At 39.4% G+C, this 24,247-nt stretch overlaps 1 protein-coding gene across 1 annotated transcript in view; it reads left to right on the forward strand.

The window, feature by feature from the left end:
* LOC306865715 (chondroitin sulfate synthase 3-like) overlaps positions 1-21,482 on the forward strand; it is a 60,990-nt gene extending 39,508 nt beyond the window's left edge. The window contains exon 3 of the mRNA XM_079410473.1: positions 18,397-21,482. Within this exon, the coding sequence (XP_079266599.1) occupies positions 18,397-19,968 (1,572 nt within the window). The 3' untranslated portion in view covers positions 19,969-21,482. The remainder of the gene's footprint in view (positions 1-18,396) is intronic.
* The last annotated feature ends 2,765 nt before the right edge of the window (positions 21,483-24,247 follow it).

Consider the following 24,247-nt stretch of genomic DNA (forward strand, 5'->3'; position numbering starts at 1 on the left):
GCGAAGAAAGTACAACCTCTGCTGGGCCTTCCTGACAATGGAGTCAATGTGAATATCCCACTTCAGGTCCTGAGAGATGGTGGTGCCCAGGAATCTGAATGACTCCACTGCAGTCACGGTGCTGTTCATGATGGTGAGTGGGGGGAGAGCAGGGGGGTTTCTCCTGAAGTCCACGATCATCTCCACAGTTTTGAGCGTGTTAAGCTCCAGGTTGTTGAGACTGCACCAGACAGCCAGCTCCTTAACCTCCTGTCTGTAAGCAGACTCGTCACCGTCCTGGATGAGGCCGATCAGTGTGGTGTCGTCTGCGAACTTCAGGAGCTTGACAGAGGGGTCTTTAGATGTGCAGTCGTTGGTGTAGAGGGAAAAGAGCAGTGGGGAGAGTACGCAGCCCTGAGGAGCTCCAGTGCTGATGGTTCGAGTGCTGGATGTGAATTTGCCAAGCTTTACTAACTGCTGTCTGTCTGTCAGGAAGCTGTTTATCCACTGGCAGACGGAGGTGGGGACGGAGAGCTGAGTTAGTTTATTTTGAAGGGTTTCCAGGATAATGGTGTTAAAAGCAGAGCTGAAGTCCACAAACAGGATCCTCACATAAGTCCCTGGTCTGTCCAGATGCTGCAGGATGAAGTGCAGTCCCATGTTGACTGCATCATCCACAGACCTGTTTGCTCTGTAGGCAAACTGCAGGGGGTCCAGTAAGGGTCCAGTGATGTCCTTCAGATGAGCCAGAACCAGTCTTTCGAATGATTTCATGGCTACAGACGTTAGTGCCACAGGTCTGTAGTCATTAAGTCCAGTAATTTTGTGTTTCTTTGGGACGGGGATGATGGTGGAGCGTTTGAAGCATGAGGGGACTTCACACAGCTCCAGTGATCTATTGAAGATCTGTGTGAAGATGGGGGCCAGCTGCTCTGCACAGATTTTTAGGCAGGCTGGTGACACACCATCTGGACCAGGTGCTTTTCCTAATGACAATGATGAATTAATAATAGCTAAAAGAGGATTTATGACTTCTGGAAGCAGCTCTTTTAGTAGTGTAGATGGAATAGGGTCTAGCATGTTGTTGGTTTAGATGATTTAACAAGTTTATACAATTCTTCTTCTCCTATAGTAGAGAATGAGTGGAATTGTTCCTCAGGGGACCTATAGTGCACTATAGATGCCATACGGTAGCTGATGGCTGCATGGTTACAATTCTATCTCTGATAGTATCGATCTTGGAAGTAAAGTAGTTTATAAAGTCATTACTGCTGTGCTCTTGGGGAATGCCAACATCTGTTGATGCTTTATTTTTCGTTAATTTAGTGACTGTATTGAATAAATACCGGAGGTTATGTTTGTTTTCTTCTAGAAGAGATGAAAAGTAATCTAGCAGTTTTTAATGCTTTTCTGTAGGATAGGGTACTTTCCCACCAAGCTATACAAAATACCTCTAGTTTTGTTTTCCTCCAGCTGCGCTCCATTTTCCGGGCTGCTCTCTTTGTTATAATGAGTGTGCTCATTATACCACGAAGTCAGACTGTTTTCTTTGATCTTCCTTAAATGTAAAGGAGCAACTGTATCTAAAGTGCTAGAAAAGAGAGAGTCCATAGTTTCTGTTACATCATCAAGTTGTTCTGCGCTGTTGGATATGCTGAGGAATTGAGATAAATCAGGAAGATTACTTACAAAGCAGTCTTTTGTGGTAGAAGTGATGGTTCTACCATACTTGTAACAAGGAGTAGAATTTACAGTTTTAGCTATATGGAGTTTACACAAGACTAGATAATGATCTGAGATATTCACTTTTCAACACCACTAACATCAATTCCAATTCCACGATTGTGAGGCCGATTATGAATGGAATTTATTACTGGCAGCTGATCGTGCCCATTCGGACCAGATCTGTTCCAGTTGGGCTCAGTCACTGTTTGCAGTCAGCAGAAAAATCACATAGTGTGTGGTGTCTAAAGATTATAATCTCAGAATTCAAGAACCAGTCGTTGCCAGTTGTTTTCACAAAGATTTTTTTAAACATGTTTAATATTTGCGACTGACACCCGCGTGTGGTTATGCAGTGGAGATGTGTTCACTGTCAAACATCATTCAGCATTCGTTTTGTAATTTTTTTTTTCTTCATTACAAGAAAATGTTTTTGATTGTTCTTGTGATTTATTTCTTGTCTTTTAATTCATACGTTAACACTGCAAATTAAATGTTTTCTTTTTTTTTTTTCTTTTTTTTTTTTTTTTTGCAGTTAATGAAATTAGCCTAAATTATGCCAGTGGCTTTCTCTCATTTTAAAGAATATCCAGAATTCTTTTATTTCGATCTGCAGTCCAATAAAAGTTTTTTTCTTTACTTTGAACATCTTAACTTTTGTTATGAAGATTTTTAAATCAACAAATATGCTAGGCTAACAAATTTTCTTCATATCCATTATAGGAACAACGAATAGGCTAACCTATTTCTTCTATTCTTCAAAATGAAGTTTCCATTAAAAAAATCATTAAAAATCCATATGACGAAATTAAATTATTATATATTAATTATATATAATAGTTTTGTGTCAAATGGATGAGGAAATTACATTGCCATGAATTTATTAGCCTAAGTAGCCTAATGTTTTATTTCATTCTAACGTCAGGAAAAGTAGCCTACTGTTTTTACTTAGAACCAATTCATTTTTAATCCCTCATTTTAGACATACATTAAATAATTAACATGTTGCTTGACTAAACGTTTAAAAATAGCACTAGAGATGTTATAATTAACTGAAAAGACAAATGCGTCTTCTCAAGCAATAGGCTAATTCCAAAAAGAAAGTGGCATCGGACTTATAATGCAAAACACATTCAAGACATTCAAGATGTTTTCCGCAGTGTTGTCTGTGGTGGGGCGGGGTGGGGCGGGAGCAGCTGTGGGAAAGTGGGTAGACGCTGCGGTTTTTGTGAGTGCTTTTTTTTGGTTCGGCAGAATTTGTCCAATCGTGACCTGCAGTCGTTAAGTGTGTTGTGTAGCAGACTGACTCAGTCATTAGGTTTGTGCTCCTCTCTGACTGTCAAAGACTAGAATCTGCTCCGGTCGATGGTAACGGTCTTTAAGTGTGTTGAGGTCAGTCTTAGAATGTTTCCGCTAGTTGTGTAGTGTGTCCCCAGCTTAAGACTATGTGCCATATTTCTAGAGAGAAGAGCGGCACCACCCCAGGAGGGATGAACACCATCTCTTTTCAACAGGTCAGGTCTGCCCCAAAAAACTTGTCCAATTGTCTATAAAACCTACGTTATTCTGTGGGCACCACTTAGACATCCAGCCATTGAGTGACAGCAGTCTGCTATGAATCTCGTCACCCCGGTAAGCAGGGAGCGGGCCAGAGCATATTACAGTGTCTGACATCGTACTTGCAAGTTCACACACCTCTTTAACATTATTTTTAGTGATCTCCGACTGGCGAAGTCAAACATCATTAGCGTCGACGTGAATAACAATCTTACTGAATTTACATTTAGCTTTAGCCAGCACTTTTAAATTTGCCAAGATGTCAGGCGCTCTGGCTCCCGGTAAACAATGGACTATGGTGGCTGGTATCTCTATTTTCATGTTCTGTACAATAGAATGGCCAATTACTAGAGCACTTTCATCAGGTTTCTCAGTGGGTGCGTCACTGAGTGGGGAGAACCTGTTTGATGTTCTGATCGGAACGGAAGAGCTCTGTTTTTACCCACGACTATTCCGAATCACAGTCACGCAGTTGCCCTGCTGCACGGGCTCTAATGCCGGAAACCGAACAATGTACAGGACTCCCCGAGCTAGTCGCATCCAAAGCCGTATCTACAGCCCTCACATTCTTACTGTCCTCAGTTCTAAAATCTTCTCTGTCAGCCTAACTATATCCCTGCATTTATCACATGTGAATCCCTCATCGCCGACAGAGAGAGATAAACTGTACATGTGACATGAAGTGCAAATATCAAGAGAAGGCGAAGCCATTACTCACCGTGATAGAGGAATGATTTACTTACCACTGTTGTTTGATGAACTCGTGAGTTCAAACTGAGCGAGAAAAAAAGAAAACAATAATAGGCGCGAATAGAAATGTGAGTGGAAATGTGAATGACAAGCTAACCGGCTAACGAATGCTAACGCATGGCACACGTGTTGTACTCGCAGTTTTAAATTAAAAGCAAAAAATCAAATTAGTCAGATTAGTTTGAGAGATAATATCAGAAATATGGAGGGAATTAAGTTATATTTTATCACTTTAAACAACGGAGTGATAGTAAAATTCAGCAGAAAAGCAAAAGCTGCATGGAGCTACAATCGCAAACCTCTCAGCAGAACGGCAGACAGGAGCAATCGATGAGAGCAATAGTCCAGTTCTTGCTATTAACAAACCATTATCTATGGCTTTTGCCTCAACAAACTGCTAATTTGCTGCTTCTTAGTAGTTAGTGCGGTAGTTGTTAAGTTTAGGTATTGGGTAGGATTAGAGATGTAGAATAGGCTCATGCAGAATATGTGCTTTATAAGTACTAAAAAACAGCCAATGTGTTAATAATAGGCATGCTAGTAAGCATCTTGTTAATCTCGTAATTGGTCTCTATACTAAAGTGTTACCAAAAATTTTGAAAATGACTTCTCGTGGCCACCTGGGCTGGGCTTCGCCACTGTTTTGGAGTATGCTTTGAGAAGCATTACACGTATGAAAATGAGGATTTTCTTTCATTCTGGCCTCTGTCAGGCTGAATAAGAAATGATTCTGAGTCTCTCCTGAGTTGTTTAATTGAGTTCTAGTCCAGGCTCTGGCTGGGCCACTCAAGGACGTTTGCAGACATTCATATCTCTGTTATTGCTGCACTTCTATCCTGACTGGTCCCCCAGGCTCTGCTGCTAAAAACACTGCTACAGCATCATGCTACACCACCCTTCATCACTGGCAAGTAATGAATTTGACCATTGGGTTCTTGGTCCTGTCTCTTACAAAGGCCTTTCTACTCACTTTGGCCGGATGGCCAGCTCCAGAAATGTCCTGACACCTCTTCCATTTAAGAATTATGGAGGCCACTGGAACCAGCTGAGCCCATTCAATCTGACTTGCTGCAGTTTGGAACTGAACTGCTGGTTTGTTTGGCCAGAGGAGAATTGGCCCCCCGACTGAGCCTGGTTTCTCCCAAGGTTTTTTCTCCATTCTGTCACCGATGGAGTTTTGGTTCCTTGCCGCTGTCGCCTCTGGCTTGTTTAGTTGGGGACGCTTCATTTCCAGCGATATCGCCGACCTTATTGCAAAGACACTATTCAAACTTATTGACACTTTATTTTCCTTTTTTTTATATATTGTGCAGTGCTTTGACACAATTTGCATTGTAAAAAGCGCTATATAAGTAAAGGTGACTTGACTTGACTTGACTGTGCTCTTAGGAACCTAGGGATGTGTTTTTTTTTTCTGAATTATTAAATTTGCCACAGGTGGACTCTAGTCAAAGTGTATAAGATCTCAAAGATGATCAAGAGAAATGGACTTTCACATTTAATTATTTAGCAGATGCTTTTATCCTAAGCGACTTACAAATGAGGACAATAGAAGGAATTAAACCAACAAAAGACCAACAATTTATAAGTGCTGTGATAAGTCCTAGTTAGTCTAATGCAGCACACGTAGCAAAAGTGTTAGAGTGCTAAAGGGTCAAGTTAGACTCTAAAGCCCTATTCGCACGGGATTAGTATTACCTGGTGACCTCCAGTCATTTGTAATAATTGCGTAGGTTGTCTGTGATCTTAATCCCATGCGAATTGGCCATGTCTGTAATTTGTAAAGTAAAAATTCCCCCGCAAATGACCTACCATATTTCGCCGAACACGAGGTCCTGTGATAATATTAGTCCCGTGCGAATCTGCATATCTGTGATTTGGCGGGTCGTATATAATTTTTTCAAGGTTTTTGTTTCCTGTGCGCCTTTTTATCCCTCTTTCACAAAGAATGGAGCTGCATTGGAGTGTTTTATAGTATTTTAGGTGCTGTCATATCGCTACATCATACAATTTGCAGAAAGAGAAAGCTGAAAAGGTTTAATGTGTTACAAATAAATCAAGCATAAAGCTTGAAATATTATTTTAACCTGGTGAAATGTAAATGACACGGGGCACAAAACTATATTAGTTTCTTTTCTTTTTTTTTAAATCCATCCAATTGGACCATAAAAAGCCTTGACATAAGGGTATCCGGGAGATAAGTCAGTCATTTCGAGTAAAATCACAGGCTTCGCTTATCCCGTACGAATGCACCACACGAAATTCAGATGTGGGGGAGTCATTTCAAAATCACACATGGTCCCCAGATAATACTAATCCCGTGCGAATAGGGCTTAACACTAATGTTTTTTATTATTTTCCTCTAACACTCTTTTCTATTTCTATTCTAGAACTTTTCTATAATATTATAAATTTTCTAGATTGTTTATTATTTATTAAAAATCAACAGTTAGAGGCTAGAGGGTAAGGGAAATGTTTTTTTTTTTTCTTTTGTTTTTAAAAGGAAAAGGAAACAAATAGATAGAAATAGAATAGAGAGTGCTGGTGTTAGAGGGTCAAGTGTAGATGGAAGATATGTGTCTTTAGCTGTTTCTTGAAGATTTCCAAGATGGCGCCGCTTTGTTCAGACGCCGTCCAGGTCGCTCCGCTAAGATTGTGTCTTTATCTACTTTTTTACTTAGTTTTACTTTCTCTTTTTACACATCTCATGTCAGCACCGATCACCTACAACAAAGAAACACTTTTGGACATTGGAAACCGCTACACTAACCTGTTTCAGGACACTTTATCCAGGAATCCAGCATGGCCTCTGGAGATTCTTCGGAACGCAGAGATGAACAATAACCCCCCGAGGCGACGGATCAGGAAACGCACTGGGATTTGAGATAGACTCAGGAAAAGGGCTCAAAGTCCTCCCCTTCCGAGCATTCTGCTCGCAAATATCCAATCCTTGGAGAATAAGATGGATGATTTTAGAGCCAGGATTAGTTTCCCACGGGACATAAGGGACTGTAACATCCTTTGTTTGTCAGAAACGTGGCTTTCGTCTTCGGTCCCGGACACTGCTGTAATGCCAAGTGATAACTTCTCTGTTTTTCGGACGGACAGAACAGCAGAGGCCGGTAAATCCAGGGGTGGAGGAGTGTGTTTCATGATTAACAAGAAATGGTGTGATCCCAGGAATATTTCATTTCATTTTTCATTTCATTTTATTTCTATAGCACAAAATAATACAACCATTGTTGCGCAAAGTGCTGTACGAAAATAGAAAACCAAAAAGCCAAAAAAAACAAAAACATTTTCATAAATATACAAAGACAATGACATAGCACCACACAAAAAAAAGACAACAAAAAACACAAAAAAAATAAAACTCAGCACTCAGAGAGATTAAAAGCCTGAGTTAATAAATAAGTTTTTAACAATGATTTAAAACTAGAGATAGTCTGAACTAATCTAATACTCACAGGTAACAAATTCCACAGTTTCGGGGCAGCAACTGAGAAAGCGCGATCACCCGTAAGTTTTAACCTAGCTCTGGGAATTGTTCAAAGTTGCTGATCAGAAGATCTCAAGGATCTAGCAGAAGTATGACGTTTTACTAAGGCATCGAGATATGTTGGAGCTAAGCCATTTAAGGATTTAAAAACAAACACTAAAAGTTTGTATTCTATTCGGAAACGAACTGGCAACCATTTGAGAGAGAACAAAATCGGTGTAATATGCTCATGCTTGCGTGTACCTGTCAGCAGCCTGGCTGCAGCATTTTGAACTGCCTGCAGACGCGCTAAAGCTGTCTGGTTAACTCCTATATATATAGTGTTACAATAATCGAGTTGCGAAAAAATTAAGGCATGGATGAGTTTCTCAAGATCAGTAGCAGAGAGAAAAGGTTTTACTTTAGCTAGAAGTCTCAGCTTAAAAAAGCATGATTTAACAACATTGTTGATTTGCTTATCAAATTTGAGTTCTCTGTCAAACCAAACACCTAAATTTTTCACAGCTACTTTGTTGTGCACAGCCAGAGGACCCAAATATACATTTACAGAGGCTAAATTTTCTGTTTGTCCAAATAAAATAATCTCTGTTTTACTATCGTTAAATTTCAGAAACTTTGAGGCCATCCAGCTTTTTATGTCCCTTAAGTAATTCAGAAGTAGAGTTAAAGCATTCTTGTCATTCGTTTGAAATGGCATATAGATCTGTGTGTCATCGGCATAACAGTGGAAAGAAACACCATGTTTTCTAAAAATAGATCCCAAAGGAAGCATATACAATGAAAACAAAAGGGGAGCAAGAATGGACCCTTGAGGAACTCCAGAGGTAAGTGAAGCCGAAGTTGACAGACATTCATCAACTTTAACAGCAAAACTTCTGTTCGTTAAATAAGACTTAAACCACTGGAGGGCCATCCCTCGGACTCCAGCATAGTGTTCCAATCTAGAGATCAAAATGTTATGATCCACGGTATCAAAAGCCGCACTAAGGTCTAATAACACTAAAATAGCTGAAGCTCCTGATTCAAGAGTTAGTAGAATATCATTATGAACCTTTAAAAGTGCAGATTCAGTGCTGTGTAGTGCCCTAAAACCCGATTGAAAAACGTCCGGCACGGAATTATTTCTTAAAAATGTTTGTAATTGAATAAAAACTACCTTCTCTAAGATTTTAGACAGAAAAGGCAGTTTCGAGATCGGTCTAAAATTAGATAGCGCTGTAGAATCCAAATTAGATCTCTTTAGTAAAGGCTGCACTATAGCATGTTTAAAATGAGCTGGCATAAAACCCGTAGCCAGGCAACAGTTAATTAGGATCAGAATACTATGACCCACAACATTAAGAACGTGTTTCAAAAAACGAGCCGGGATAATATCTTGGGGACTAGTGGAAGGCCTCAGGTGTTTAACAACCAGAGGAACTAAAAGGTCATGATCAGATGGCTGAATCGAATATCTAGTATCGGAAATCTTATCCGAAAAGTATATACGAACGTTTTCACATGTTTGTAAAGAAACATCAGAACCCTCAGAAACAGGCGGATTAATGTAGAAAACAAAAATCTAGGATTACCACGATATTTCTATTCTGTCGTGTTCCTGCTCGCCTCATCTGGAACATCTTTCCATTATCTGCCGCCAATTTTATCTGCCCCGGGAGTTTTCATCGATCATTGTTACTGCTGTGTACATTCCACCACAGGCGGACACCGGCTTGGCTTTGTCTAAACTACACGATGTGCTCAGCGGCTACATTAACAAACATCCTGACGCTGCCTTTATCATCGTAGGGGACTTTAACAAAGCTAACCTCAGACGGGTCATGCCGAACTTTCACCAACATGTATCCTGTCCAACTAGAGGACCAAACACACTGGATCATTGCTACACTCAGTTCAAGAATGCCTACAAAGCCTGCTCACTTCCGGCTTTTGGTAAATCGGACCATGCCGCCATTTTTCTCACACCGGAATACAAACAAAGGCTCATTCAGGATCCCCCGGTGCAGAGAATAGTGCAGCGCTTCTGAGCTGGTCCTCCCACTCAGAAGCTATGCTGCAGCTCTTGATGACGTCGACTGGGACATGTTCCGGGCGAGTTCTTCTGACGTCAGCGAATTCACGGATGTAGCATTAAGCTTTGTAAACACGCTAACCGAGCAAGCTACAGAAACAATAACGATAAGGACATTCTCCAACCAGAAACCGTGGGTGGACAGTACAATCCGTGCTGCGGTTAACACACGCACTGCCGCTTACAATGAGGCTCTTCTGACCGGGAATATGAGCGAGTACAAAGCATCGTGCTATGCTCTCCGACATGCAGTAAGAGCCGCTAAACACAGATACAGAGAGAGAATTGAGTCTCATTTCCAGCTCAATGACTCTCGACAGATGTGACAGGGACTGAGGACCATCTGTGCCTTTGGAAACAAATCCTCCGCTGAGGTGAGAGCAGATCCATTGCTGGCCGACGAGTTAAACACCTTCTTCGGCCGCTTCGAATGCAACGGCGGTGGCGCGTCTCTGCTGTCCAGCGCGTCAGGAAGCAGCAGGCAGAGCAGCGATGATCCTGTAATCACCGTGTCAGAGGATGAGGTTCGGAGGGCGCTAAAGAAAGTGAACGTCAGGAAAGCAGCCGGACCTGATGGGATAACCGGCCGTGTTCTGAAGTTCTGCGCTGATCAGCTCACTGGTTTGTTCACGTCTATCTTTAATGAGTCCCTTGCAACTTCTGTGGTTCCCACCTCATTTAAAAAATCCGTAATAATCCCTGTGCCTAAGAACAATAAACCCTCTTGCCTGAATGACTATCGGCCAGTTGCTCTCACATCTATAGTCATGAAGGTTTTTGAGAGATTTGTTAAGAGCCACATCTGCTCCTCCATCCCTGATACTTTGGATCCTCTTCAGTTTGCCTATCGCCCAAACAGATCTACGGACGATGCCATCTCTCACGTCCTCCACTCTTCCCTCACACACTTGGACAGCAACAATGGGAATTATGTAAGGCTGCTATTCATTGACTATAGCTCAGCACTATAGTCCCCACTATAGTCCCCATCTATAACACTATAGTCCCCATCAAGCTGGCTTCTAAACTCACAGACCTCGGCCTAAACTCCTCACTCTGTGACTGGATTCAAGACTTCCTCACCGGCAGACCTCAAGTGGTGAAAGTTGGCCAGTTCACCTCAAACTCCATCACCCTGAACGTAGGAGCCCCACAGGGCTGTGTCCTGAGTCCCCTGCTCTACTCTCTCTACACACATGACTGTGTGTCCTCTCACAGCTCCACATCTATTATCAAATTTGCTGATGATACTGTGGTTCTGGGCCTCATCTCCAACAACGATGAGACCGCATACTTGGACTCACATCATGGTGCCAAGACAACTGTCTCTCTGAATGTGAGCAAAACTAAAGAGCTGATCATGAGAAAAAAAAAACTGAGAGACTTATGAGGAGCTTCTTCCCCCAGGCCATCAGGCTCCTAAACTCTAACTCTGTGTCATAACATCACTTGACTCCATGTTAACATCACTATATCAATAAGCTATTCATAATTTTTTCTACCTCATATGCTGCTATTTAAATACCCCGTGCAACTTTTTTTGCACATTCCTGTTATATTACTATTTATGTGAACAACATACTGACCTGCACATTTATATTTATATTTTTTTATCTTTTATTTTATTCTTTTTATTTATTTTTTTCTACTTTTCTTTTTCTTAATATTTGTCTATACAATTGCACTGTCTTTGGAGCGGACCTGACTTACATTTCACTGCTGGTTATACTCTGTATAGTTGTGTATGTGACAAATAAAAAAATCTTGAATCTTAAAGACTCACCTGCTCAGATTGAGTTGGGCAGGTCATTCCACCAGCAGGAAACAGTTAAGGTAAAAGTCAGTGAAAGTGATTTTGTGCCTCTTTGGGGTGGCACTATAATGTGCCGTTCACTTGCAGAGCACAAGCTTACACATAAGGTAAAGAGGTGCACATCAATGCCTTGAATTTTATGTGAGCAGCTCTTTTCGGCTCTTGATGCCGCATTCTGGATTAGTTGTAGAGGTTTGATGGAACTGGCTGGAACACCTGCCAAGAGAGAATTGCAATAGTCCAGTCTGAACTATTCTATATCTATATCCTGTCTGCGTGAACCGGGTGCGCAGAGGTATGCAAATACATGCATTGACAGGCAGCTAGGAAAATCGAACAAAGACAAACGTTTCTTGGTCCTACACCTTCCACAAAATATATAAATACAGAAAAATACATTTAGACCACTTACCTTAAGGATTGCTATCGGGATGTGAAGAGGCTTTCAACCAGCATAACAAAATATGTTTCTGAAGCCAATCACCTATTGCACCTTTAAGTTTTTCCCTTAAGTATGAGACTTAAGGCGTGATTTCCCCTTACCTAAGGGAATGATTTAAGAGAGTTGCATATAATCCCTTAATCACTTCCCTTAGCAAAGGGAAACCATTGTGTTTCATGACAGCGAAGCAGATTTTGGCATTAAAAAAAATTGACTGTTGCCATGGTCACATTATGTTAATGCAGATAGCGGACCGGTGTAAGTTTTCACTGAAAACAATATAACATGGATAAGGAAAACAAAAAAGAAAGCCAAATATGAATGAGAAGGACCAGTGTGTGTGATTTTGAAGTCATCTCCAGGTATTATGTAGGAAAATACAGGAATAAAATATTATAGAATATAAATTTGTTCTCGAGTGTGACGCACTCATGTTTGAGCTAATTATGTGCTGCATGTAATTTGATCAATGTTTACATGTGAATAAATGCGTAAATTAAAATCTGCTTAACATATTTAACGGCCGATCACGTCTTGTACAAGGAAAATGACAGTTAAAGGGCTTAATGCAATGCTTAATTGGTTTTAAGAGATACTTAAAAGAAATTCACTTTAAGTAATATTAAGGAATTTCATACAACACCCTTAAATGTAAGGGAAACTTATGAACAATCTTAAGGGACAATTACACTTAAGGTGTTTTATGCAAAAAGCAAACGCTTACCTCCATAACGGTGACTTTAAACTTTATTATTTTCAATAACACAGTGCTTAGGCTTCCTGGAAGCTAAGTGAGGGCTGCCCGTGCAGGACCAGTGCTAAGGGGCCAACGTTTTTCCAGTGAGCAAATTCTCAGGGGCCCTACGCTGGCAGCCCGTAAAGGGCCAGTCTGCACTGGCCCTTTACGGGCTGCCAGCGTAGGGCCCCTGAGAATTGTTTGCAGGGAAATGAGGACAATGGAAGTGATCAAAATCAACAAAAGAGCAATGATATGCAAGTGCTGTGACAAGTCTCAGTTAGCCTAACGCAGTACACGTGTAGCAAGATTTTTTTTATTTTATATGTATAATCAATAAAAAGAAAACAGATAGAATAGAAAATGAATAGAGGAAGCTAGTGTTTTTTGTTTGTTTGTTTTTTTGTTAATTGTATAATAAATAAAAAGAAAACAAATAGATAGAATGAAAAAAGAATAGAGAAGTTAGTGTGAGGATGTGGCATACACCATCTCTAGTCAGTTCAGTCTCGTTGACTGAAGGTTAGAAGAGAGAGAAACATAACTAAAATCAAGATAAAAGCATTTGTACAGCTCCACTGGCATCACTAAACAAACTGCAAAAAGAATGATTTTCAAACAGGCTTTCTGAACACACCCTCCACTGCTCTGCGTGTCTCTCGTTGAATTATCATCTTGTTATCTTTGTCTTTCTTCTACACTGTAAAACTGAACAGTGAAATGAATTAAATTAAATTAGTTAATTTCACTCAAATAATAATGAAAGTTCATTAGACTTAATTGAAATAAGTTCTGTAAACTCAAAATGTTGTTGTAGTAAGGTGAACTTAAAATAATCGTGTTGTCTAGTTCCCAGCATGCTTTGCATCCGACAACAAGGAAAATAAATGTAGGAATGAAGTGTAATTTTTGCTCCTATGGCCCAATTGTAATAAAAATTTAAAGCTCTAGTAACTTATTTAGTAAAAAATTTAGTATGTTTACTCATGTTTTGAGTATTCTTAACTTATCAGGTTTTACAATGCAGTTATTGTCTGCCAGCTAATGTTTAGAGTGCCGCCTCTGAATTCATGAAGCGATTAAACCTTTGATAAATGTATAATCCATTGTAGTTTAAGAATTTTACATTGTTCGATAAAGTAAATTTTAATACCTGTAAATTTGACAAATGAGCTGCCTTAAGTCCAGGCCATGTGTTGTTTAGACCATTAGATCTGTGTCTTTTGTGTAGGTATAAAGTTGGGTGACAATACGTGCCATTTTTCAACAAGGGTTTACTGTGTCCCATGTGCTTGTTTTGCGTTCACATATTTACATTTACACCAAAGCGGAGCGGAGTCTGAAATCACTGTTTAGCTCCGGAGACACTAGCTACTTTATGCTGGATGTAAAACATCCGGACCTCCTGAACGCTGACGACTGCAGCATTTATAAACTGAGTGCTAGAGCCAAGCACCAACTTTCCATTTATATCCTGTCAGTAGACAAATGATCCGGGTTAAGTTGCAGACATCAGCATTTATCACATTAGGAAACTGCTGTTGATAACTAGAAATGAGTCATAAGAGATTTATCTCGCGAATGTTCTGCTTTACTTCTTTATTACAATCACAATTGGAGCTTTGTTGCAAGCATTTTTTGTAATTCACTTGTGACAACAATTCTTAAATCTTAAGATCTTAAGGGTTTTTAGGGCATCCTGATTATCTGTGGAAGTAGATGTGTCTGAACAGTTCTAATGACTGCAGAGAACTTGCCTCATTTCATTGGAGGAATGACAAGGATTGTGATTGGTCACATCTAGAGTTCTAGTGTGAAAACAGTGGAAAAACACCACAGCCAAGAAATGTGTCCAGTGTTACATCAGTCGCTCAAACAACAAAATCACATTAATAGTGACATGTCGGCAGAGACTTTCAGAGCAAAGGAATGCACATGAGTGTGATGAGTACGGTGCAGGTCAGAATAAAAATGTTAATGTTTGCCCTGAATGTCAAGAAGCACATCAAAGCACAACATCAAAGCAGCACACTTATAGTGCTGGTGCTGTTCAAGGTGTCACATACAATATGAGTCATTGAGTCTAACACATGGGTTTAAACTAATAATCCAAAGGGAATAAGAATAATTTCTAATAATTGCACAAGATGCAATACATCTTGAGGAATTATGACTTCATCAGTTGTTCAGATGTATCTATTCTCTGTTGTAATCAGGAGTTTGCTCACTATTGCAAAGACAAGTCTGGGAAGAAACTCAAAACTTTCACACAGTATTGCTCAGATCTCTGCAACAGTTGATTGTGATTTTACTGCTCATTATGATTTGCATTCTGTGTAGCAGTACAACTGATCATTGTGATTGATTTAATAATAGCTGTAATAAAAATAATATAGTAATAACAATAATCAGTGTTGTGCAAGTTACTGCCAATCTGTAATACATTACAGATTACTTGTTACTGTTATTTAAAAGTAATTCCTTACCTTACAATATTACTGTCTCAGAATTGTAATGCGTTACATGACTCCTGTATTACTTTTGAGTTACTTTCACCAAAATATCTACAGAAGTAGAACTTAACATTCTAAAATGACAAAATGTACTAGAGCCCTGCCCTAATGGCAAAGTGTTTATATTTCCTTCCGGCGTTTTATTAAGTTCATTTAGAAAAAAACATTTGGAGCATTTTTTGTTCATCAAATAAGTTTTTTCTTTCTTAAAGTAACGACCAAGTGGTCAGCAGCAGACCGGCAGGCTGATCATAGCTTATGTTTGATCAATTTAGCCTTCTCAAATCATCATGACTTGCCTAAAATTAAATCTATAGATATATTAAAACAGTTCAAGCATATAACAATGTTTAAACCTTTAAACTAAATGTGCGCTGTATCCAGTAGTTTGTGCGGAGAGTGGAAGCTAAAGCGCAGGACATGAGGCACCAGCACAATCAATTACAATTTTTTTTTCAATGGAAACAACTTATGCCATAATTTTTGCTCATAAGAGTAATACATAATTTGTAACTGTAAAGGGTCTACTTTTATTTGTGTGCACTCACAATATTAAAAAAACGTTGTGCTTTTATCTTGAACAGGAGCGCTTCACAAAAATGAACCGAAAGACAGCGAATACATGCCTCACAAACATGATAAATATCTATATCGAAAGCTTTAAATTACTACTTAACGAAATTAATAAAAACAAAAACCATTTAATATAATTGTTATCCGTGAAGATGCACTTCTCTCTAAAGGCGCGTCTAACGAGGAGATGGCGAATCCTTACTATGTCCCCAGACACATTCATGGTAATTACTTTTGCTTTATTGTGTGTATTTGAAGGCAGAACTCTTCATCTGTGCTGACGGCTCGCTGCGGGACACTAAACACTGCCAAGTCGGTCTTGACAGTCGCTGCAGCACGGACTCATGTTGCTTCCATGATGGATGTCTAAAATATAAAGAGAAGGAGAAGCCTAAAACAGCCGCGTCTGAACTATGACGTGAATATTGGCCCGAAGCCCGGCTCTATGGATATAAAAAAGTCAGAGCCTGACTTTAAATTAAATAAAATAAAATCGGGGGCTAAAAGTGTGTTGTAACGCAAGCGTTACTGAACATGTACCGAGTAAAATATTACTGAAAATTGATTAGTAATGCCTTACACTACTGCGTTACAGCAAAAAGTAATACGTTACTGTAATGCATTACTTTTGTAACGCGTTACTCCCAACACTGACAATAATATAGTAAAACAAACCCAACTTAAAACAGTATTTCTTGTCCATTTATTTATTTATTTGGCACAGTCAGCCCCTGCTTGATCTCTCAATTGCCATTATTTTGTGATGAAAAAAAAGTGATAAAGAAGCTGATGGGACTTTGAAAAAATTGCACTAAAGCTGAGTTTAAAAGTACACTTCGTTGTGTACTGGTTATTCAACATCCTGCTCTGCTCTCTTTAACATCTCACAAGACCCCTAAAACAAGGATAGATTTGTGGAGAAAATCTGGAATGTATTTAGAACAGAACCTTCAATGTTGTTCCTGACCGGATTACCATAAATAAAAGTCGCATAATCAACAGTACAAAGCATGTGGCATCTGGAAAGGCTCCAGCACAGACCCTCCCTGATATCCCCTGATCGTTTCACGCAGTAATTCAATGATGGTATCAGCAAAGATGATGGTATACAACAGACGTCCGAGATAAGAAAATCACCAGATCTCCACAAGAGTGACATTCCCATGACCTCCCGTTTCTCTCCAGCAGAGAAACGCGCATTTTCTTCTTATTGGCAGAACAAAGAAAATCAGACCTTTATAAGTGTTCCAAAAGGACAAATAATAATTGCTGCTGCTACCAAAAGTAATATACTGTATATATATATATATATATATACACACAATATATAGACAGTATATATTAAGGTTGCATGTTTATTTTATGTCTTTCATATGCTTGGTGTGGTTATTTAGAAGGTAGGATGTTAATCGATGCATTAACCCATGTAGTATATAAAATTAAGGTAGGTACTTTGTGTATGCCAAATACCTGTTGTTTGATTTTAAATGAAAGCTAGTTGCGTCATCAATAATTTGGGGTGGATGAAAGTTGACTTTTCTAATTAAAACACTTACAGGAATCTGCTAGGATATGTTCTTCATTTGATGAAATAATTCAGCAAAGGATTTGCGCACGGAAAACTGAGCCATGCGGGGCGGGGCTCCGCCCTACGGAAACACTTGTGATTGGATCAAACAGCAAAAGGGGCGGACTGAAATCAGCCCGATAAAGAGAGACACCCAGCTTTGGCTAGGGTTTGCTTGCTTGCGCGTTGACCTGTTTGAAACTTCGGCTCCTCATCTGATCGCGCTGTTAAGCGCTCTCAGCCATATACCATCTGGCGAGCAACCACTTCATCAAAGTTGCGAACAAAGAAACTTTAACATCTGAAGCCGTAAGACCTGAAACAAACTTGCTAAGCGCGTCATTATGTCACAGAGAAGGCAACCGCCAATTGCAAGAGGTCATCCCCAGTGACATCACACAACGACGACTTCAGCAGGCAATCCGCACCGGGAAAGGAACAAAACAACTATCTGCATATCTTGCTGAAGCTGGCTGCATTCATCTTTAAAAGTAAAGATAAAGTTCTCTGTTCGTGATTTGCCACTGGTATGCCTTTTGAAATAGCAAATAGTGTTATTCTTTAACTGTCTTCAAATAAAAACAATTCATTGCCTGCAGCGTGTATGTGTGTTTGTGTGTGTACGCATTCTGTTTTGTGTTATTTAGCTTAGTAGTATTGTAGAGTAGCAAATAAACTTGGATTTATAAAGAAATCTTTTGTCTGGTGCTATGTGATTTTCAAGTCTGAAACTATTTGCCAAAGATCGTGTTACCTATGCTCAAAATTACCTAATCAATTCTGTATTACCGTGGCCACGGGAATAAACTGAACTGTTAAGAGATACTGATTTTAATGCTTGCTGGACAAGTCGTTAATGAGGTATCGTTAATAAGGTATAAGTTGGATGTTTTGATTAATATCAATTAATCATATCAATATCGAATCCATACGACTCGATTTCCAAAAGCTAAAATTAATTAGAGTATGTAGTTTAATATTTCGTGAAATGCTCTTCTCTAGACTTAATTTCTCTAGCAAATAACAAGCTATAGACACTGATGACTTGCCTAAAGTAAATGATAAAGAGATGATCGAATTTTTGGTACGAATATGTGTACCATTACACACCACTAGTTGAAACACATCACTAAAATACTCAAATTGCCTGCTGTTTTCTTCTTTCTCTCTGCAGATGCAGCAGTTGTTCTACGAGAACTATGAGCACAATAAGAAAGGTTTCATCCAGGACCTTCACAATAGCAAGATCCACCATACCATCACGCTGCACCCCAACAAGCGCCCAGCGTATCAGTACAGACTGCACAGCTACCTGCTCAGCCGCAAGATCTCTCAGCTCCGGTATCGTACGATTCAGCTGCACCGTGAAGGCGTCACCATGAGCCGACTGGGCAATGCTGCAGTGCAGTGGGAGGACCAACTCCTGGGGGCACCACCGTCCTACACACGCTACCGAACCACAGAGCGGGGAGATGTCATAGAGTGGGATTTTCTGACCGGCAGGCACCTGTACTTCACCGGCGAGAGGCAGATGCCCCGTCAAGGCCTTGGAAACCTGGTGCGCTCGGTGCTGGAAGATACAGTGCTTCAAGTGATGGAGATGATCAACAAGAACTCCAAATCACGAGGCCGCATTATAGACTTCAAGGAGATCCAGTATGGCTATAGAAGGGTGGATCCGCTTCACGGTGCCGAATACATCTTGGACCTTCTGCTGCTTTACAAGAAGCAAAAGGGAAGGAAAGTGACGGTGCCAGTGCGGAGACATGCTTACCTTCAGCAGTCCTTCAGTAAACCATTCTTCAGCGAGGCAGAGGAACTGCATGTTGGCGACCTAGTAGACGCCATCAACGGTGACTCGCAGTCGCTCTCTTTCCTCTCCAGTTCGCTCAAGATCTTCTCTTCCTTCCAGCTCTCAGAATCCACAAAAGAGGTGCAAGAGCAAAGTCAAACGAAAATACACTTCCTTGTGCCGCTCACGGGTCGTTATGAAGTCTTTGTACGTTACATGGAAAACTTTGAGAGAATCTGCCTGATCCCGAACCAGAACGTGAAACTGACCATAATCCTGGCTGACAGTGATACAAACCAGGATAAGGAGAGACACCTCGAGCTGATAAAGAAATATCATAACAGATATCCTAAAGCAGACCTGTCTATCATACCCATGACGGTAGGCTTTTCTCGAGGTCTGGCCCTTGAGATGGGCTCTTCTCAGCTGGCTAACAACTCACTGCTGCTTTTCTGTGATGTAGACTTGGTCTTCAACGCTGACGCTCTCCAAAGGTGTCGAGACAACTCCGTTGAAGGAAGTCAGGTATATTTTCCTATCGTTTTCAGTCAGTATGATCCCAAAATTGTCTATGTCGAGGGCCCTCCTGAAGACAGCGCCTTTGTTTTCACCAAGAAGAGTGGATTCTGGCGAGATTATGGATTTGGTATCACTTGCATATTCAAAAGTGACTTGCTTAAAGCTGGGGGTTTTGACACCTCAATACAAGGCTGGGGTTTAGAGGATGTCGATTTGTTCACGAAAGTCGTTAATTCTGGCTTGAAAGTGTTTCGCTCTCAAGAAGCAGGTATTGTGCATATTTATCATCCTGTCCTGTGTGACACACATTTAGACCCTAAGCAATACAAAATGTGTGTCGGGTCTAAAGCGAGCACTTACGCATCCACAATGCAGCTGGCAGAATTGTGGTTGTCCAAACATTTAGGCGTCGGTTATAACAGGACTTCCTCCTGATGTTGCAGACAATCCCCAGTAATCCCTGGAGTTTACCTCAGATCTTCAAAAGTGCAAAGCAATTCATTCACTGTATGTGTGATTATTTGTATTTTCTGGATGAATGTACATCCTATCAAATAAGTACACTCCAACTCCTTTAGTGCAATCTTCAAAAGGTTTTCTTCCTATCTAAGTATGTTGCAGCATCTTCAGAAGAATATTTATTGAACAGGTCTGAAAAGAAGGTCACTTTGGAACATATGCAATGAGCTTATTTTGTTTTCCATCTTGCAATCTTCTCATAGATTCAGGAGCATGTTCTGTCACATGAACACAACATGGAATAAGGAGACTGGTGTTTTCTGTATGTCATTGAATAGAATCAAGCTAGTTCACACTGCAGTGGTTATAATAATAATAAAGATGACAATAATAATGTACAGATAGTGCCACAAATGTGCTTTAAATTTCCTCGCTGAGGAAAGTGTCAAGACAAATTGAGTTTATTTGATTTATACAAAGAGAAATATTGTACCTTATTGCAGTATTTTTTAATGAACTGTTCAATGATTTAATTTTTTTACCTAAATTTGTTCCATAATATAAAGGTACTGGTTACCATGTGGCTATGTCTTTGTTCTTTTTTTCTTGTGTGCGCCAATGAACAACTTATAATTGTTTTTGCTTTGCGGCTTTTATGATTTTTTTTTTCATTTGTTGTTGGGAAAAATTCAGTGACATTTAAATTATTTATAATCAAAACATTGATATGCATTTGTCTGTGGTTTAAATTTTGTTGTTGTTGTTATTTTTTACATTATTTCCTTTATTCTAATGTCAATATTACTTTTACTTTCATGTCAGATTTTCTGTGAGAAATCCTAGACCATGTAGATTTTAGACATCATCTGATACCAGGAAGGGTGCAATTATCCATCATATTAAAAGTTTCCAAGAGTTAAGATTAGGTATGCACATAATATATCAGCATATCATCAATAAATAATTATAGTATAAAATTATCTGCCTATAAAAAATGTAGGAACTTTTCTTAAAACAGATATTGTATGTGTCAGACTGTTCTCACTGTACTAATTCGGTTGTTAGGTGGTAAATCATTTAAAACCCATATTGTACAGCACAACTGCTTTGTGCTCCTGTTTCTCAGCCAATTCTTCTCCCATGGTACCTCTGTTCTACTTCTGCTGAGATAAGCAGCTTCACATCTTTGTCCACATTATAAGGCTCATTATGCAAAAGGAAAATGATCAAGAGCTTTGCTGGAGATCTGCTTCTTTACAGTGCACCTTAAATTGACATCAGTATAAAGAAAGACTGAGAACATTTGCTAAATTCTACATGGATGCCAGTAATCATACTATAGTTTGTAAGCCTCTTTTTACTCTAATTTACTAAGCTCAGAAAAATCTGTGACACAGGTGAGGTAAATAATAAAATTGTTCCTTCTTTAAATTGAATTTGTGTATGATGTGCTTATATGAACTCAATAAAATAGTTCCTTCTTTAAATTGAATTTGTGTATGATGTGCTTATATGAACTCTTTATTATTTGATTGGAGATTAGTGGAGTGTTTTGTAATCATCTTTAGCTTAAAAGGGAATTGTATATAAATAATTACAATGAATTATGATTAATTACAATGATTTATATCGGCTGACAGTAATAACTGTAGCAGAATTAAATTGCCATCAGCTGATCTGTCCGTCCAGCGAACATTCAGTGCAAGTTCGTATCAACTCTAAGAAAGGATATTTCCTTGGCCACAGAAAATACTTTCCTAAGTATTACATTAGAGCATGTAGTAAGAATCAAAAATCGTAAAGGGACATTAATTTGCAAGGCAGAATCAGAAACTCATGTAATTTGTGCACACGACTTTTATTAACTGAACACTAACGCAAACTAGTCTAACAAACAAACGTACAATCACTCATACATGGGGAAAGGGCAAATGAGAGTTGATGGATGAAACCATTAGGAAAACCAGAGAATGCAGTTATGGAAAGAGTCATTTAACCACCTGAGTAAAACCATCAGCGCCGTTTATAACAGGGTCTATAACTTGTACTAATAACCTCTGTTTTGTTTAGTTAAATATACAATACTTGCAATGCATTTGGTCGTGACGAGTGTCCGGAATGCAGTCTCAGATGAAAGTCTTAATGGTTTCAAGGTTTTGGACTCCCGATCATGTTCTTCCGGGTTGAAGAGTGATGAATTCCAAAGAGGTAGAAATGTTCTTACAGGTAGAGAGTGTAAAAATAACTAAGAAAGAGATCTGCTGAGGTCCGAGGAGCTTTGGTTGAATGGAAAGACAAGGCCGCAAGGCCTGGCACAAAACTTAAGAGGTGCAGAAGAGTTCTAGCTCACATCCTCATCTTCTCAGAATCTAACAGAACCGCAGACTGCCGGGGCGTCACTGAATGTGAGAGCTTTATCTGCTATAGAGGTCACACCTCTGGGGAGTCAAAGAGCCTATGGTGACTTGAACTTTTGGAGGGAAAGTTTACGACTCTTTGGGCCTCATTTATAAAATGTTGCGCAGAAACCATCCTAAATTTGATTTACGATCATTTCTAAGATATGCATACGTGCGATTCATAGAATGACCGTACGAACAGAAATCACGCGTAAATCTATGAATAGCAAATTATCTTGAGCTTGCGCGCAATTGACTGATTTCTGCACTCTGCCTTGTAAGCGACTCCTAATTAATAGCATTACCATATAAAAGATCCCCAATCATCATAGTTTAGAACAGAGAGCTGCAAGAACAGCTTATATTTAAAAAAACCCTGCAATACTCCGACAATAAAAAGTGCACACGACTTTAAAAAGAAAATGAATTAACAGAGGTTTATATTTTATTTCAAATGTTTTGTTTGACCTCACCATTTTGGTGATCGGTGTTTGCTTTAGTTATGCTCTTGACCCTTGACTCTTTAATGTTCGTTTTTCTCTGGCCTTTATAACTGTGTTAGTGATGCATGTTTATTATGATAAGAAAAGCCAAGAGAAACTGTTGTATAACTGTTGTGTAACACCATAAGTTGTTGTTATGATTAACTGTTGATGATAATCATCAACTATGACCTGATTCACTGATCTCAGTAAGTGTGTAACAATGTGGGTGATTTGTAATTAATTTCATATTGTAGTAATATTACTCTACAAGATAAGTTTACAAACTATTTACACAAATGCACAAAATCCTTTAGCGCAATAGCACACTTTAGACACACAGACATCAAGAATGGTGACTATTAATAATAAAACACAATTCATGCCGCAGAGCATGCTGGGTGCCAGTACAAAACTCCCAGCATGCATTGCAGCATGAATAAATTATGCAGCTGAATGTTCTTACTATTTTCTTTATTTGCTTTTATTTTGGTGTTGTTTTGGTTGTGACTTTTCAGTAGACAGTTTTGTGATGTTCAGAGTTGAACCGATTGTTTTTTTTTTTTTTTTTTCATTTTTGAATGTCACAAATTTTGAGATTCATACACTGATTGTTGGTTTGTGTTTGTTTAAGTTCTGCCGTGTTTTAATGCATGCATTTGTGCATATTGTGCTTAGAACTGTTTAGCACTGTTGTAGCATCAGTGACGCAATTTAAACGCAATAACATATCACATATTTAATCAGAGACTAAACATTGGGTAAACTCAGTAAATTAGACTAGAGCATAATCACATCACAAACATCAGCATCAACTGATCACTGATTTTGTTTGGCTTTCCTTGCTTTAAAAACTGTATTTAACAAACACAGCTAAATAAAGCAACAAAATAAATACTAACTTTAAAAATCCAAGGTTCAAGAGCACAACTAAAGCAACCACTGATCGCCAATATGGTGACTACAAATGAACACAACACCTAAAAGAGCTTTTGTACATGTAAACCCTTCATTTAGGCAAGGGGAGGGGCGACAGTGGTGGCGCCTGTCTGCCTTGCGTCTCATTAGGGAAAGGGACAAACACCTGTGCTGTATTTCTAATGGAATCTATAAAGGTATGAGGTCTGTTGTTGTTTGGAGGGGATTTTGTATGTGAGTGCTGCTGCCGAGGCTACCGTGCCGGGACGTGGGTTGGATGTTTTTCTGCGGCGTGTGCGAAGTGATTGGGAGGAATAGTTTGTAGTTTTGGGTTCCCTAACTAAAGATAGGCGGCCGCCGCTTGTCTTCTCGAGCGCTGTACCCCATGTGCGGTAGCGGGTAAGAGGGTCAGCAGCCCATTATCTGCCTTTATGGTTTATTGAATTGGGTGTATAT

Source organism: Barbus barbus, assembly GCF_936440315.1.
Source record: "Barbus barbus genome assembly, chromosome: 47".
NCBI lineage: Eukaryota > Metazoa > Chordata > Actinopteri > Cypriniformes > Cyprinidae > Barbus > Barbus barbus.